This window comes from Populus alba, chromosome 5 (genome assembly GCF_005239225.2).
Source record: "Populus alba chromosome 5, ASM523922v2, whole genome shotgun sequence".
NCBI lineage: Eukaryota > Viridiplantae > Streptophyta > Magnoliopsida > Malpighiales > Salicaceae > Populus > Populus alba.
The window spans coordinates 288,506-306,402 of record NC_133288.1 but is presented as its reverse complement, the minus strand read 5'-3'; the positions used below and the strand labels follow the sequence as shown (position 1 = coordinate 306,402).

At 33.7% G+C, this 17,897-nt stretch overlaps 2 protein-coding genes and 1 pseudogene across 3 annotated transcripts; all 3 read right to left on the bottom strand.

Annotated features, from left to right (window-relative positions):
- Positions 1 to 1,401, bottom strand: LOC118028054 (probable xyloglucan endotransglucosylase/hydrolase protein 23). Its single transcript, XM_035031577.2, has 3 exons — positions 1,066 to 1,401; positions 779 to 972; positions 1 to 550 (listed from the first exon to the last, which is right to left on the bottom strand). Exons 1-3 carry the CDS (start codon positions 1,351 to 1,353, stop codon positions 157 to 159), a joined length of 876 nt encoding a protein of 291 aa, XP_034887468.1. The 5' UTR covers positions 1,354 to 1,401; the 3' UTR covers positions 1 to 156.
- A 2,359-nt stretch (positions 1,402 to 3,760) lies between these two features.
- Positions 3,761 to 7,606, bottom strand: LOC118028062 (ADP-ribosylation factor). 2 transcript variants are annotated; one of them, XM_035031590.2, is made up of 7 exons: positions 7,472 to 7,606; positions 6,723 to 6,886; positions 6,556 to 6,626; positions 5,358 to 5,477; positions 4,329 to 4,447; positions 4,157 to 4,238; positions 3,761 to 4,074 (listed from the first exon to the last, which is right to left on the bottom strand). In XM_035031590.2, exons 2-7 carry the CDS (start codon positions 6,868 to 6,870, stop codon positions 4,069 to 4,071), a joined length of 546 nt encoding a protein of 181 aa, XP_034887481.1. In that variant the 5' UTR covers positions 6,871 to 6,886; positions 7,472 to 7,606; the 3' UTR covers positions 3,761 to 4,068. The 2 variants fall into 2 exon arrangements, with proteins under 2 accessions (XP_034887481.1, XP_034887475.1); XM_035031584.2 differs by lacking the exon at positions 3,761 to 4,074 and having other exon boundaries at positions 4,145 to 4,238.
- A 2,086-nt stretch (positions 7,607 to 9,692) lies between these two features.
- Positions 9,693 to 11,746, bottom strand: LOC118028077 (ADP-ribosylation factor 2-like; annotated as a pseudogene).
- Positions 11,747 to 17,897: the final 6,151 nt, after the last annotated feature.

Here is a 17,897-nt window from a genome sequence, read left to right as displayed (position 1 = left end):
TAAATCGAAACGTATTATTGGAAAACATTGAAACAAACAAAAATAAAAATCATACATACATTTATTGATCTGTAATTTGCATGAGTAAAAACAATGAAAGAAATTAATTATTAATATAAACCATGCATTGCTGTGTGACTGTGTCTACTTCTCCCTCTAAGACATGTTGCATTCTGGAGGAAATCCCTGGGGAAACCTCTTGGCATCTGTGCAATAATTATATATCATGTTGTTCGTTTGGACCCATTGAAGCTTATCAAGATTTGCTGAATCAAGATCTTCTGAAAGCCAAGAAGGAGGGGAGAAATTATTTGTATCACAAGAAGATGAACCATTGAACCAAACACAAGAATTATTAGCATTGAAGTTCGTGTAGGAGGCAGTGAAAGGAGCTTGTGACCAATCAGTCTTGACGAGACCACCTCTTGTAGCCCAGTTATCTGCATTCCATAAAGTAGAGTAGAGTCTCATTGGTTGATACTTTGGAAATGGAACACCAATCGATTCCATGTTCTTGAACTCCCTAATAGGGGTGCCATCTACAAAGAAGCTGACACAAATTAATGAGTTCGAAAATGTTAGCAAAACAAAGAAAATTTAAGGTAACAAAAGGAATATATATTATATAATATGATAATGGTTGCTTTTTAAAGTATATTTTACCTGAAAATACATTAAATAATATAACTTTTTTAAAATGTTATTTGAAACACAATTCCAAGCTTCCTCTAAAAACATATAATCTTGGATTTAGATATGGGAGCAAGTGTTAGCTTACATGATTCTTTGTGGGTTCCAAAGGATGGAATAGGTGTGGAAATCAGCAGTTGGATCAAACCAGAGATAAAATTGTTGCTCCTTGTCGCCTTTGCCTTGGCTATACACATTAGTATGAAGAATGTAAGGATCTCCACTCAAGTTCCCCAAGAACTCAAAGTCTATCTCATCCCAGGCCGACCCTTTTGATTGTAACTGAAAATTAATAAACCACCAGAGATTAATAACACTAAGAGCAAATGTTAAATTTCTGTACTCAAAACAGTCATTAATATTAAGAAAACTTACGTAGTAGGCAGTTACAGTGCCAGCAGAGTTGCCAGGGACAAGCTTGAGTTGCATATCAATCTTTCCGAACAAATACTCATTCTTGGATTGGAATCCTGAGCCAGAAGCTTGGTCCAGATTGAGATTGAGAAGCTCACCATCGTTGAGTATCATAGCACGCCAATCTCCCCATACAATATCAAAGTCTTGGTAGAAGTTACCAAGAGATGACCCCATCAAAGAAGCAAGTGTAAACAAGACCATTACCACCGACATTGGAACCCTTGAAGAAGCAAGAAAAGAAGCCATTGAGAGAGAAATTTAGAGAGTTTTTTTTTGCAAGAAAATTAGTTGTTTTGAAGTGAGGAGATGGCGCATGATTTGGTGGGTATTTATAGGAGAAGTTGTGGCAGTGGATGAGATGTGCCTTGGAAGGAAGGAAGGTGCATTTCAGCTGTGGCCAGTTGGACAGATATTGCAAGGAATTTGGCTGTAATCAATGACATGCACAGAGAAGTCACTGAACGCGGTTTTGCATGGATAATTCTTGATGAAAATGATGGAGATTAATTGGTGGTTTAAGGTGGTTTCTTCCAGCAGTCATCAAGCTGTTGATTCGTTGGTCCACTGCTTCCACGCACCGTGTTTTTCTTACCTAGACCACCACCGTCGCCAACGAGTCGATGGTGAGCAACTGAGCATGCAGTGGATTCGGTATGTGCATCTAAGCAGTAAATTTTCTACAATATATATATAAAAAATCGAAAGTTATATAATAATATAAATTATATTTTAAAAATTTATCATTTTTAGATGAAGATGTTTTTTAATGTGATATCATAACCTAAATTATTAAATAATACGAATTTTACTTTCACAATGCCGGCCCATTTCCTCCTCTAATTAAAGTTTTATTCGAAGTTTTGAAGTCTGGCTCGGTAGTCGACCCGGCCCAAGCTTTTGGTCATGGGTTTTTCCCGGGTCAACCCTAATTTTTTTTTTTATATAAATCAAAAACAATATCATTTTGGTTAAAAAAAAAATTAATAGGTTGCAACAGGGTTTTTGACCGAATCTTGCCGCAGGGTCACTCGGCTTTTTGACTTCCCTTATTTTTCTTAAACCTAGCCCAATTCCAGCCTTGGATTAGTCGGGTCCCGAATCGATCTATTAATCCTGGTTTTAATTAAAACTATGATTTTATTTGTTTGCTTGAAAGCAGTTTAATTTTAAAAAGCGGTTTTTATAGAAAGTAAATTCTTGAAAAAATAATTATTTTTCAATGTTTGACAGATAATTGATAGCGTTATAAAAGATAAATTGAAAAATATTTTCTGGTTTTTGGCTATACCATGAAAAATAAACTTGAAAATTATTTATTATTGTTTTTTTTTTTCAAGTTTATCTAACATATATAAAACATTAAATGTAACTATTTGATCATTCACAATAAAAAAAGAGAGAGATAGAGAGATAATAAAGTGTTAATGATGGGGAAAATGAATTTAATTTATCATATATTTATATAAAGCTTAATTATTTTATAAAATGTAACTATATAAATAATATAAATATAATATTATAGACATATAACCTTATTAAATAATTTTTAAGTAAAATCATATTATATTTTTCATTTTTAAAACCTTAAAATAACTTTTTTTCATATTGAAAAGGGAAAATTAATTAATAGTAATGGTAAGTTAAGAGTTAGATATTTGGGTTTTTTTTAGTGTCAACATTTTATATGGAGTATAAATAGATACAAAAATTCAAGAGGGAGAGAAAGGAAGGTGTTTTGATGAGGCTAGCAATCGGAGGAAAGAAGTGTTTTTTTGGATAGGAGAAAAGGAAAACACTTTCCTTTTGGAAAGACTAGTTTTTTTTTTTTTTTGGAAACCATTTTCTTAAAAACTACTTTCCTAAAGTTCACCAAATATGAAGAAGTGGAAAAAATGGTTCGAGGGGGGAGCTAAAAAAAATTGTTTGAGGGGTGTTTTCGTATTATGTTAGAAATTAAGTACTTATTTTAACCTCATCTTAAATAAATATGTATATTTATGAGAAACTTTTTTTAATTTATGAGATGATTTGACAAATTATTGTGATACGAATAAGAGAAAAATAAAAATAAATGAGAGCATATAACAAAATACTATTTATTTAAGAAATTAATTATGAATGATTATTTCTAAAAAAAAAAATGGTTGATCATTTTTCCAAAAGTGTATATTTTTTATTTCTTGATGAATAATTGAAAAGATAAGAAATACGAATTGTTATTATATGTATTTGATATTTTAGTACCTTCTTTTTATTTTAAAATATATCAGAATAATTGTTTTTATATTGTATACATTGAAAAAACCAAAAATAACATTAATTATGTTTTTCTAAAGTAAAACGCTTTTGAAATATAGTTATAAACAAAAACTACTACATTTCCGATCAATACCTTAATAGGAGAGGATACAATGCTAGCAAGCTTAGAAGGAAAAAACCAGAACCAAAGCATTATAAATTTATGATGTCTGCAGAAAAGTCTGATCAGGACTGTTCATCGTTCGTGCAAACTCATAATAGAAATCAAATGTACAACATTCGCCCGAAATATAGCGTAAATTCGCAGAAAAACAGCGAATGTCCTGCATTGCAATACATTAACTACAAAAAATATTCCCATCAAGCAATGGCTGGTCAATGAAAGACATTAATCTCGCAGAACTCCACTAGCAATAAACTTGTATCAAGATACATCATGTTAAAGCTGTGAATCATGAATTATTTCAAAACTATAGGGATAATTAGTCAATTTCTATTACAGTAATAATATCTTACACAACCAAAGATACATTCTCTTGCCGATTACAGGATATGAAATCCGCAAACACGGAACCTAGCAAGATTCCCAAAGCAAGTGCAAACACGGAACCTAGCAAGATTCTCAAAGCAAGTGCAAACACCAAACCTAGCAAGATTCCCAAAGTAAGTGCGATCCAAAAAGTTGCACGATCAACCCATTTCTTAAGCCTGCCACAATTCATTAGCCAAAGTTACAACCAACAAAACACGGATTTTTACCATTGTTTCCTACGAAACACTATGACCCTACCTTGCTAGCAATGTTGTTGGAAAGCCAGTCTAGTCCTTCGTAAAGACCTTCACCAGAAGTGGCACAAGTGCTCTGGATATACCTGCAACAAACATAAAGATCAGATGACATCAATGAATATTAAATAGAAGCCAGCTATCCAGAATTTTGCAATGGAGATATTATCAATTACCAGTGGCGTTGACGAAGAGAATGAAGACCAAGCTTATCTGTGATTTCAGCAGCATTCATAGCATTTGGAAGATCTTGCTTGTTTGCAAAAACAAGTAGCACAGCATCCCTCAATTCATCCTACTCAGAATAAAATTTCATTATTAAGATGTGCAAAACCACGAGAAAACATTAAGAGTCCGTTTGGGTATGCGGCTGCGGCTGCGTTTTAAATAAAACGCAGCGCGCAGCCGTTTGGTTAAGGAAAAAAGCATTTCACTGTTCATGGGCCCCACTTTAATTCTGCGTTTCTAACGCGAGAAATGAGAAGCAGCTAATTCACGCTTTTTCTCTACTGTTCATGTGTAATTGCACTGTTCAATGAACAGTGCAACTACATGAACAGTATTCCGCATATACTGTTTATATGAACAGTGCTGGAGAATTGCACTGTTCACTTAAGAATAGTGAACAGTGCAATTCTCTTGCACTGTTCACTGCCTGCGTTGGTTTTTTGTTTTTGTTTTTTTTTTTTTTTTTTAGTGTGTTAGTTTTTTAATATTTTTTTTTAAAAAAAAAATAGTTTAGAGTTAATTTTATACCTGATAATATTTTATCTAAATTTATTACATGCTAAAAATATTATGAAAACTGTAATTTTTGTTGAATGAATCTCGTACGTAATAGAATTATAAATGGTTTCATGGAATAATAAAAATTATATTTATATAAAGTATGATTTATTTCATGATATATAATAGCAATAGTTAAATCCACAATATTTAAATTAAAAATCATAAGTACTAATATATATTTTTTAAAATTATTTTATAACCTCAATTTTAAAAATATTCTTAACCAAACACATTAAATTACTTTTTCTTCAACTTCAATTTCAACCACAGTTTTAACCAAACACCTATTTTTTCAAACCAAACTCAACTAAAAGCACTTTTTATAAAACAACTTTTTTTAAACCACAACCACAACAGCTACCACAATACCAAACCACAATACCAAACGCACTCTAAGAACTAAGGCTTATGGCTACCTCGTTCAACATCCTGTGCAGCTCATCCCTAGCTTCAACAACACGGTCACGATCATTGCTATCAACCACAAAGATGAGCCCTTGAGTGTTTTGGAAATAATGTCTCCACAAAGGTCGAATCTGTGCAAATTAGAAAAACAATTTGACAAACAATTCTTTTTATCGACATAAGAAAATAAGATCCAAGATGTCATTGAATGCAAGACACAAGGTGTTGACTTGAGTGACAGATTGTACAAAAGCAGTCATTTTTTAGTACATAATTTCAACAATTAAAGCTAAAATTACATCCTTAATTTGATCATCATAAGAGATACGAGTATACGACAACAAACAGGGATATAGCCAAGGAAACGATGATAGAGAGACTGGCAACTCAACTATTCATTAAATGCATAGCGAAACATATAAGCAATCCCATTTATGATTCCGGATATGTAATTTATGTTAATGTACACCCCAGCTTGGATACCATTACCTCACAAGACAAAGGAAAAAACTGAAACACAAGGTGTCTTCAGTAATGTAGCTTCTGAATATGTTATGTGCTGGAGGAAGGCCAAATAGCCAGCAGCACAAGACAGTCCACAATCACAGGCATCAGGAAAAAAAAAACTTCAACCACTGAACATTCACAAACACATACAATGAAATGCCTGTCATATCATGGATAGACATTCCTTGCTCCGAAAAGAGCAGAATCATGAAAGATAAGATGGCTATGGTCAATATAACTTATGTTTTTGTTGTTTGCTAATGACAAGCATCTAATCAGCACAAGACTGCCATGAGAGCATATACATAGCCAAAGAATAGAAACTTAGACAACAAATGTATGTAAATGTGTAAAATTAAGAAGACAGAAAGTCTATACTCCTAGAATTGCAGACATGCAATGGATAGTTCTCCTTGTAAGAAAAAGGTAAAGCTGTACGCTTAAGTGGCTAGATTCCCATAGTTTATGTTTTTTGTTTTGATATGATGGAGAGATAACTAATCTGTAAAAGACCATTCATGAGCACATTTACATCAAAAGACAGCAAGTACAAGCATAAATGCACATCATATCACGTTTAGTCAATGATAGAGCTGAAAAACTTGTGAAGCAGCACCTTGAAAGGATAAAAATTTAACTCATTTCCCTAATGTCACCATTATACTCAGAGTTGACATCACAAGATAACAGATTTTTTCATACCTTGTCCTGGCCACCAACATCCCAGACAGTGAAGCTTATGTTCTTGTATTCCACGGTCTCCACATTAAACCCTGAAAGCAGGCAACATATAAGCATCCTTTGCAAGAAAACACAATAAATTCAGTACTAAACAGCTCTATAGTACCAATAATATTTTGATAACATACCGATTGTTGGAATAGTGGTGACAATCTCCCCAAGCTTGAGCTTGTACAAGATGGTGGTCTTACCAGCAGCATCAAGACCCACCATGAGAATTCTCATTTCTTTCTTGGCAAACAGACGGCTAAAAAGCTTGGTGAATGAGAGCCCCATTTTTCCAAGTTCTTAGCTGCATTGAAAACAAATCAGCAAATAAAAAAATAAAAAATCAAACTTACAGAAATAGATCACTATTACATCAACCTTAACATTCTATCATTCACCCAAATAAATCAAAATGAAAATAGATAGATGTGCAAGCAAGATCTCCACACACATCCTCTCACAAATACAAGCAAAGTCTTCCCCTTTTTATACCATTTCACAAATCACAAAAAATCCAATCCATTAACAAACAAATCATAAACAAAAAAATATCAAAAAATTTACACATTATAATGCCTGTCCCTTTCAATTCCATCATTTTCCTTTCATTATGTCACACCAAACTTCATCATCTCCCTTTAATCCATACCAACAAACAAAACACGCAAAAGGGTCATAAAAGAATTCAACAAACACCCCTAAAACAGATCCAATGTAACATGGGTCAGATCTATGAACCATTCAAAACAAAACCAAAAAAGTTTTTTTTTTTTAAAAAAAAAAAAAAAACAAACTTTAGAACCAAATTAAGACTACTCAAGTTCTACAGTAACAACATCGACAACCAATATAAACATACAGAAAATAAGAGAGAGTTGGAAAAGCTTACAGAGACGCAGAGGAGGAGAGAGGGCAGGATCTGCAGAGATGCTGTGCAGAGAGGGGAATGAAAGAACTGGGAAAGAGAGACGGATGGCCTATCTATGCGCGCTGGGAATTTAGATATGGATGGAAGTTAGCGGCGTTAATGGGTTAACGACGTTAGTGTCAAAGTGAGATTTTTTTGTGGACCCTACATTTATTATCTTCCTAATCACTAGTAATTTATTTTCTTATTTTAGCATGGGAGCAAATTCTAAATTTACCCTATAAATATAGGATTATTTTAACTAATTGTTTTATTCTATTTCGTTTGCTCAATAAATTTTATAGTTAACTTTTATAAAAAAAAAATATGTTTAAAAATCTACATTTAATTTCGATGATTATGACCTTTCTTCTCCTTTAAATCCCCATTATTTTCAATTAAATTTGGTTGTTTTATATTTTGAATTTGAATTCAAAAGGGGACAGCTAGAGAAAAAATAAATCATAAATTTCTCATTTAAATATGAATTATTATTTTTATATCTATTTATGTGAGGTCCACAATCAAGTGTTTCATGATTTTTTGAAGAAACAATATAGTGCTTAATTCACAATTATAAGTTTATTATTATGGTAACTTTTTCATGTTTAACAAAATAGATTTTAAAAAATACTTTTAATTATAGCTTTAAAAATATATGAATGGTTAGAACTATTTTGAAATTGATTTTTCATGTCTATAAGAGAGGAAAAGCTTTCAATGTTGTGTGTATATATAATAGAGGCTTCGATGTTCTGGAGAATTTTGTGATTGAGAAAGGCATATTACCGTGGGGGAAAAAAAAGAAAAGGTAAAAGAGGGAAGGCATAATTGAATGTGGCGAATATGCTGCCAATTGGAAGAATGTATTTTTTATAAAAATCGAATCGAAAATAATCATTCTTGAATATTACTAAAAAAAAAAAAGGTCAAAAAGGGAAGGCATAATTGAATGTGGCGAATATGCCTGGAAGAATCTATTGCCATGCTCATCTTCCTATTGCCTACATGAGATTCTGTCTGGACAGCATGGTCTGGTCAAGATCTCCACCAGAGAAAGTGGCTTTTGTTGTAAGCATTCGTTCCTTTCCTCTTCTTTTGACTTCTAATTGGCACCTCTCCTGTCTTCTTTTCTACTCGATCTTTCTACTTGAACCACTGGCACTTCTGTCTATCCATCCTGGCAAGAGCAACCTAGAAACTGAAACCTGAGTGGCAACACCTGTTGCCAACAGGAAGGCTCTTGATTTTTGTAAGAAAAAAGAGGAGTCTCGACAAGAACTTCAAATTCCGAGGGAAAAAACGATAGCTAAGATGTGGCTGCAGAGAGTTTAGGGAATGGATCCATATATAATCCTTGCCTTCTATCAGAGTATCTTTCCATGAATGATTCTGTAGAATTCAGAAGTCAAGTACATTTATCTCATCTTTTAGATTTTGTTAAAGAGGGTAAGAAATCATTCATTTCAACCTCTACAAACTCATCAGCAATGCTAGTCCCTTTACATGCAGCATCCCTTCTTCTACAATCGATTCTAACTATTGAAAGTATTGATAACACGACCGGGACACATGGTGTTTGATGAACAGATTGTTGTGCAGGCATTCTGGGAGATGGTCACGGGCATCTGTAGGAGAAGTTGCGTAGAAAAGATTGGTCGAAGCCAGTGCCTATCTTGGATATACTTCCATGGAAGGAAGGTAGAAAGTTCGCTCGTGAATCAACAAAACCAACGCCTTTATACATCTGCCAAATTTGGCACTCATTTTATTTGTTGTATAGGAGCTCGACTGACCATTGACGCACCCCGCCTCGAGTGTTGAGCCAGCCCACATCAACTACCGAAAACACACTGGTTTTTTTATTAATCAAACAGCATTATTTTAAACAAAGCCTAAAATGATGCAAATTTTAAATAAATTTAAAAAAATCTTGAAAATAACCTGGCTGATCTGACAACATTATTTGTACTTATTGACTCTTCATGAGAACTGATAAATCAACCCTCAAAGGCAAGGTTCAAGAATCACTAGAAAAGTGCGCACGGTTCTGCATAACAGAATGGTCAGAAAGTACAGCCTGCGATAACCAATACTACAGGGCAAAATAGCTGCTACTACAGACATCAAGCATTGGCTGGTTAATGAAAAAAAATCTGCAAAAGCTCCTCCATCATAAACTTTGAAGCAAAGGCACAATTACTTAAGAAACTGTGAATCATTAATTATTTTGGTATATATATGGATAATTTGCCGATTTCTATTACAGTAACATTATCTTACAAAACCAAACAAATACATTCTTCTCTTGCCAGTATTACAAATAGGAATCCTCGAACACCAAACAACCAAATAATATTCCCAAACTGAAGCAGAATGCTACCAATGAGCTTCAGAAAACCCATCTCTTAAGCCTGCCACAAATCATCACACAAAGTTACTTTTAACACGACCCAAACATTTTTTTTTATCATCACTTCCAGCAAATTATTATGACCATACCTTGTTAGCAATGTTGTTAGATAGCCAGTCAAGTCCCTCATAGAGGCCCTCACCAGAAGTGGCACATGTGCTCTGGATATACCTGAAATAAAACACAGATTGGATGGCATATATGTAACAGCAAACTATCAACATATTCAAAATGGAGATATTATCATTTACCAGTGGCGTTGACGAAGCGAATGAAGACCAAGTTTATCTGTAATTTCAGCAGCATTCATAGCATTTTGGAAGATCTTGCTTTGTTAGCAAACACAAGTAGCACAGCATCCCTTAATTCATCCTATTCAGAAAAATAAATTTTCATCATCACAAGGCAAAAGCGACAAAGGCAGAAGTTAAGAAGTAAGTCTTATGGCTGTACCTCATTCAACATCCGATGCAGCTCATCCCTAGCTTCAACCACACGGTCACGATCATTGCTATCAACCACAAATATGAGCCCTTGAGTGTTTTGGAAATAATGTCTCCACAATGGTCGAATCTGTGCAGATCAGAAAAGTAAATTGAAAAACAATTCCTTTTTCATGAAACATGTAACATATGAAAAGAATACAATACCCAAAATAACAAGGAAATAAGACAGAAGATGTCTCCTAGGCGATAGACTGCACATGAGCAGGTGGTTTTTTCTACACACGCTTCCAATTCAACTTGAATTGCATCCTTACTTGATCAGCATTAAAGATAATGCAACCAAATCAATGCATTTCACAAAAAAATAATCATACATTGATATATGATTTATGGTGTACACCACAGCATTGAAAGCTTTTCCTAACCAAGACAGGAGAAACTAAAATAAAACTATGGATTCATTAAATGTAGCTTACGAATATGTTGTGTGCTGGTGGAAGACAACTAGCCAGCACAAGACCGTCGATAAGCACATGCACCTAAACGACCAAAGACTTCAATCACAGACAACATTTACAGCCATGGACAACAAAATGTCGCCATGTCATGGATTGTCATTCCTCATTCCAACTAGGGGAAAAACATGAAAGACAAGATGGCTCTACTCATTATAGCTTATGTATTTCTTGTGTGCTAATGACAAAGCATATAATCAGCACTAGACTGTCCATAAGCAAATAGACAACATGGGTATACGCAAGTGCACAGATGCTTAAGTAGTAAAATTTCAGCCATACAGTGGTTATCTTTCCCTTCATGCTGAAAAAGGAAAGATTGCAACATTAACTGGCTAAATCCATGTAGCTTATGATTTGATTACGCGCTGAGGGAGCAATATCTAATCAGCACAAGACCGTCAATAAGCACATTTTACACCAGAGTCAAGCACAAACATGAATAGTTCCATATTTAGTCATTGACTGAACATGAGACATTTTATGACACTGAGAAAATGATTTGATGCATTTACTTGATATTGTAATTATACCCGAAGTTCTCATTACAATTTACAACATTTACATACCTTGTCCTGACCACCAACATCCCAGACAGTGAAGCTTATGTTCTTGTATTCTACAGTCTCCACATTGAACCCTGGATAGAAACAGACAATTAGCAAGAAAAACAAGAACACAATAAATACAGTACTAAATAACTTTGAAGTATTGGTAAGTTTCGAGTAACATACCAATTGTAGGGATAGTGGTGACAATCTCCCCAAGCTTGAGCTTGTACAAGATGGTGGTCTTACCAGCAGCATCAAGACCCACCATGAGAATTCTCATTTCTTTCTTGGCAAAAAGACGGCTAAAAAAGCTTAGTGAATGAAAGCCCCATCTCTCCTAAATCTCACCTGCATCATAAAACCCAACAATCAATCTTTAAAAAAAGATCACTTTAAAATCCATTATAACATTTTCTCATTCACACCAAGGAAACAATCAAAATCAAACACTCCATGCAAGCAAGCAAGATCTTAAAACACATTTGCTTACAGACAAACAAAATCTTTCCTTTTTAAACAACTCACATACGACACAAGGTCCAATCCATCAGGGCATTGAGAATCAACAATAAATCATAAAGATCCAAGCTTGTATACATAATAAAGTCCGTTCCTTTAAATTCCTCTATTTTCATTTCATTAATTCACACCAAAGCCGAATTTATAGATTCATAATCTTCTCAATGTCAATGCAGCAAACAAAACAAGCAAAAGGGTCATTGAAAAACTTAACAAAAACACCAAAAACAGATCTAATCTAACAAGGGTCAGATCTAGGAACCTTTAAGAGAAAAATTAAAAAAAAAGACAAACTATAGAACCAAAGCAAGACTAATCCCGTCCAAATCCAGATCAAGATCTACAACAATGATAACAAAAGTAATATAGAGAGAGAGAATACTTACAGATAGCTAGCGAGAGATAGAGAGAGGGCAGAGCACACAGAAGCTGCCCAGGAGAGATCAAGGAAATGGGAAAGAGGGAGGCTCAATCTATCAACCTGTGCTTAAATATGGGTGTGGTGAGTTAACAGCGTTAGAGACTTAAAGATGTTAGGTAAAAATTAAGATCAATTGGTGGACCCCAATTTTCACTGGTTTGATTTATTAACATTGATAACCAGTAAAAACAAATTCTTATTTTATCTTAATAAAATACTCTTTGTAAATTCTTTTTTTTATCCGATAATGAAACATAATTTTAAATTAATTTGTAAATCAATCATAACTAAATTTAATAGTCAAACTATTTTAATATTGTTAATGACTTAACAATGTGTGGTAAAAACGAGATCAATGTGTTGACCCCAATTTTCTTTCGTTTGATTTATTAATATTGATCACCACTTATTTTTTTTCTTTTTTCTGTTAATAAAATACTCTCATAAGTTTCTTATACTCGTGTAAATATATTTTTTATTGGATAGTAGAGTATATTTTTAAACTAGCTTACATATCAATCAAAATTATATTTTATTTATTTGAAGTTTATTTATTTATTTATGAGTAGCATTACGCGATATAATTTGTTAAAAGCATGAATTAATAAAGTGCACCGAGCGGGACACCTCGCAACACAAACACACACACTCCAAGTATGCTTGGCGAAGAATATCTTGACTCATGCGGTTTATATTATTTTATAGATTATGGGATATTTTGGGATTTTAACGGCGGTTTAAAAATATTTTTATTTTAAAAATATATTAAAATAATATATTATTTTTAATATCAAAACAATTTGAAAACATAAAAAAAAATATTATATAAATATTTTTTTAGGGAACGCGCAGTTTGTAGCCGTTTGGTAATGAAAAAAAAGTGATTTATTGTTTATGAGTCCCACATGTTTTTTTTGCGTTGGAAACACAATTAAAGAAAAGCAAGGAATTCTTGTTTTTCTTGCACTGTTTATGCTAATTGCACTATTCAATAAATAATGTAATTAGCATGAACAATGTACATAGATACATTAAAAAACATGTGGAATTCTCTTGCACTGTTCACGAGTGAATTGCGAACAATTTTTTTTTCAATGTTTTAATTTTTTTAAAAAAAAATTTATGAAAAAAAAACTAGTTTAGAGTGAATTAAATTCATTTGCATTGTGATGTGAATAATATTTTTTTTTCTGAAAAACTAGTATAGAGTGAATTAAATTCACTCGCACTGTAATATCAATTTTATACCTGATAATATTTTATCTAATTTTATTATACGCTCAAAAAATTATGGAAACTGTAGTTTTTGTCAGATGTATTTCGTACGTAATAGAATTGTAGATGATTTCATGGAATAATAAAAAAAAATTTATATAAAGTATTATTTATTTCATGATGTAATAGCAATAGTTAAATCTATAATATTTAAATTAAAAATCATCAATATTAATATATATATTTTTTAAAATTATTTTATAATTTCAATTTCAAAAGTATTCTTAACCAAACATATTAAACTATTTCTTGTTCAATCTCATTTTTAACCACAGTTTTAACCAAACACCTATTTTTAAAATTCAATCTTAACCACAACCACAACAATAAACGCAATACCAAACACACGCTTATGTGTCCATAGTTTGGTTTGGTCAGCCTTTGAGCCCAAGAAAGTGATATTAATCTGCATAGCTTGAAAACCATGGAAGGAAATCTTAAATTAACAAGTCATACCTGTGTCTTTTTGTTGATGCCTATTCTTATCCCACTCGCACGCTCGGAGATAATTAAGTTAATTACGTGAGTGTTTAGAAATACGGTAATTCATGTATTTTACTTGAATTTTAAGTAAAAAATACCATGCTCTACAATATTAAGCGCACACCATGAGAAATTGAAAATAAAATATACAGAATAGTTACGTGTGATAAGAATTTTTTAAAATACATCAAAGAGAATATGCCCAACTTAATACTGTTTGTACATTTATACAACATTGAGACAGGACACAAATGCTGGCGGCCATGCCGCCAACTCCAAACGAACTAAAGCTGCATGCATGTGTGTGTGTGTTTATTGACTGCACAGGAAACATGAAATCCACAGCACAACACAACAAAAGCCAACAAACAGGAGAAATAAAACTACACAGGCTCTGGATTGACTTGATCCACTTGGAGTGCTAGCGCAGGCCAAGGACCGCACAAATTGTTTGTACCGAAGTGAGGATGAGGAGGCCAGCTGCACTAACCGTTGCAACACCTTTCCAAAAATTCCCGAAAAATTCCTCTATAAAGTATGCGGGGTTTTTGGCCCAGGAGCTTTTATAATAATCATCCAAGTCCGAAAAGATGTAGTGATAACAGGAATGGCGATCAATCGTGTGGACTGATGAAAGACTGTAAATCAGTCATTGTGAATTAAAATTTTATTTTCCATTAGGAGTTTCGCATCTTTAGGTTTGACAACAAGAATACTCAATAGGTTGATGTAATGGCAGATGTACTCTTGTCCTGGATAAAGACGCTTCTCCAAGGCCATAAGGTTTCTGAAGAGACGTTCAGTGTTGCCGTGCCGTCTATCTCAAGCTTTGGTATGTAAAACTCTGTTCTCAATCTACTGAAATCTACATCAAGTAAGCAGTCACGTTCTCGTGGAATCTTAAACTTAACTCCTGCTTGGCGGAGCCTGGTTGCACTGTGAAAGCTTTTGATTTGTTCTACAGACTTGCCATTTCGAGTGAAGGATAGTAAAGATCTTACCAAATCAGTGAAATGCTTTGGCGTTGTTGCTGCAGGAGGGAGGTTACTTGGAATGTGGGGTTCAAAATAGGAACAAGCAAGAGTTTTAAATTCCGTGTGTTCTCCTTTAATGTTTCCTGGAAGAAGGTCATATAATTTCTCAAGAATAAAGAATGGAAGCTGATTTTCAAGCAAAATCAAGTCCCGTTGAATCGCCAACCTCAACCCTGGTTCTTTCAATATAGAATCTTTTTTAAACACTTCTCCATCTTCATTGTACTTGAGGAATAGCTCGAAGATGAATACAGCATCGTACAGAATCAGACCCAGAAAGTCTTCAGGATTTTCAATTTCATGGGAACCATCTTCATAACATTGGCGGATCTTATTTTTATCTTTTTCCAGGGCATCCCAAAACTCGTCCTCAGCCCCTTCCCGTTCCCTTTCCTTTGACACCCTGCCTTTCCAGAACTGTTCATAGTATACATACTTTTTCCTTTCCATGAAACGCAGATTTCTGTTGCCGTTGTGAATAGGGCCTATAGAAATTTGTCGAGGACTGTACATGGCTTCGTTTGATTTGCGAAGTGCCTTGCCAACTCTGTAGATGCACACATCACTCTCTTGTTCATAATTCAAAGCTGCTCTAACATGACGGGGTACTTTTCCATGCTTAACAAATTGCTGTGCATTGAATGAATTTCCAGAAATATGTTGATGAAACAATGCTTCAGAATGAATTTCAGTATTATCTGCAAGGTAGTCTCCGGCTGAAGAATATGGTGAATGAATTTCAGCATTAATTTCAGCATTATCTCCAAAGTAGTCTCCGGCTGAAGAATATGGTGGATGAATTTCGGCGGCATAGGCTCCGGTTGAAGAATATGTTTGATGGATTTCGGCATTATCTCCATGATAGTCTCCGGCTGAAGAATAAGGTGGATGAATTTCGGCATTATCTCCATGATAGTCCCCTCCGCCATATGAAAAGTACGGTGAATGAATATCAGAATTATCTCCACAGTTATATTGGCCAAGTGAAAAATATGGTGAACGAATTTCTCCCATCTATTGCAATTTGCTGCCAAGATGATAGATAAACGAATCATTATTTACCAATAAAAACATTTTCTCAAGAATTAAGATTATACGACAGGAAAAAGTAACTTATTTTCTTAATTAAAGAATTATGTAAAAATTAATATATTAAAAAAAAGTTACGCGTTTGAAGTTTTTGCTTCCGTAATCAAAGACAATATATAGTAACATTTGCTTCTCAAGAAATCTGATTTCTAGTCTTGCTCTCCAAGTGAATAAATTATAAATTACTCCCTATAAATAAAATGAATTGAATAGCGAGTCTAGTTCTAAAAACTAATTAATTAGTACGAAAATTATAATATATCCGTGGCTCTTCATCTAACAAGCTTACATCTACCTGTGCTCTTTTTACCGATCATCTTTTATTTTCAGGTCAGATATAGCTCAACGAGACAAAGTTTATCTCTTCAATCTGATCATAAAAGACATGTTATCCACATCAAGATTTATAGATTCATAGATAGTACTGTATACTTTTACTTCTAATTAACGACCTAGTACGCAGTCAAAAAAAGTAGCAACTATCCTCAGGTTTCTCATGGTGATTTTAACAACAATATTCCTTTCAAAGCAGAGGAAAGGTGAAAATTAACTCGTTTCAAGTGTTGCACTTGCTAACTTACTAATTAAGAGCCAAAAGAAATTAGAACTAGAGTTTCAGAGGGATGATTTTTCTTAGTGTATCAAATATTATGGAAGGAAGAAACATGGATGGAGAGAAAACAAAACTAATTAATGAGCAAATTAAGCAAACCAGAGCACGGAACTGCTTAACATACTGTAAGATACTATAATCTCCACTGCAACTATACAAAGCTAACATACTGTAAGATACCTAACATACAAAATATGTGTAGGGCTAACACAAATTCTTCCAAATTGAGTCCATCTTTGGAGGTCAGAAGGTTAATGGAGTTCTACTAGAAAAAGATACCTCTGGAGAGAGAAATTAAGGAAGCCGGAACTGCTTAGAGTTTAGCTACCGAAGCTTCAAGTTAAGATCATTTTCATTATGACAAATTAAGCTAACTATATTCTTAAAAAGGGTATACATGAAAGTTAAATCCTCTGTTCAAATGGACAAAGAACTTATTGGCAATTCAATTCAATTAAAAGTATCGAACTTTATGTTTGTTTATTTGCTTTTTACATGGATGAGGCAAACAGGACAGGAGAGGAGGTCTAAATACGAGCAATCAAGCACATTATTGCAAGGAAGACAGATTATGCCATTGCCTTGTTTTAAGTTTAGACTTGTGTTCTTTCAGCAAACAAAATTATTATAGAACCACATATCACCTTGCTGTTATGATCTTTTGGTTCTATTATTATTTTTTTAATTGAGAAAATACGATATTGTAAACTATTTCTAGTGAATAAATTCCATATTATTAGGGATATAGTAATCACAAGAAGCCAAGAAATACTGGTTGGTTGCTCATTCTCCAAATCTAAGACCAAAACGCCACATAATTAAGACATAACAAAGAAACAAACAAATATGGATACAAGCACAAGGACAAACACAAGTCATGTCAAAACAGAAAGGCTAAGCAACAAGAACCAGACACTTCGACAGAACACTTCTCACAGGCAAATTGCTAAACATGTTGTGAGCAACCCTTGATTTGGAATGGGACTGCTTCCCCATGGAGGATTGCAACAATTTCAGAAAGCAGCCCGCATGCTCATGATAAGACCCAA

Bases quoted from the DNA above. Each gene is read 5' to 3' on its own strand.
- LOC118028054 (XM_035031577.2), bottom strand. From the start codon at position 1,353: ATGGCTTCTTTTCTTGCTTCTTCAAGGGTTCCAATGTCGGTGGTAATG. The intron at 973-1,065 runs GTAAGTTTTCTT...ATTAATTTTCAG, and splicing joins GCACTGTAACTGCCTACTAC to TTACAATCAAAAGGGTCGGC. The intron at 551-778 runs GTAAGCTAACAC...AATTTGTGTCAG, and splicing joins TGGAACCCACAAAGAATCAT to CTTCTTTGTAGATGGCACCC.
- LOC118028062 (XM_035031584.2), bottom strand. From the start codon at position 6,870: ATGGGGCTCTCATTCACCAAGCTTTTTAGCCGTCTGTTTGCCAAGAAA. The intron at 6,627-6,722 runs GTATGTTATCAA...GCCTGCTTTCAG, and splicing joins CACCACTATTCCAACAATCG to GGTTTAATGTGGAGACCGTG. The intron at 4,448-5,357 runs GTAGCCATAAGC...TATTCTGAGTAG, and splicing joins TGCACAGGATGTTGAACGAG to GATGAATTGAGGGATGCTGT.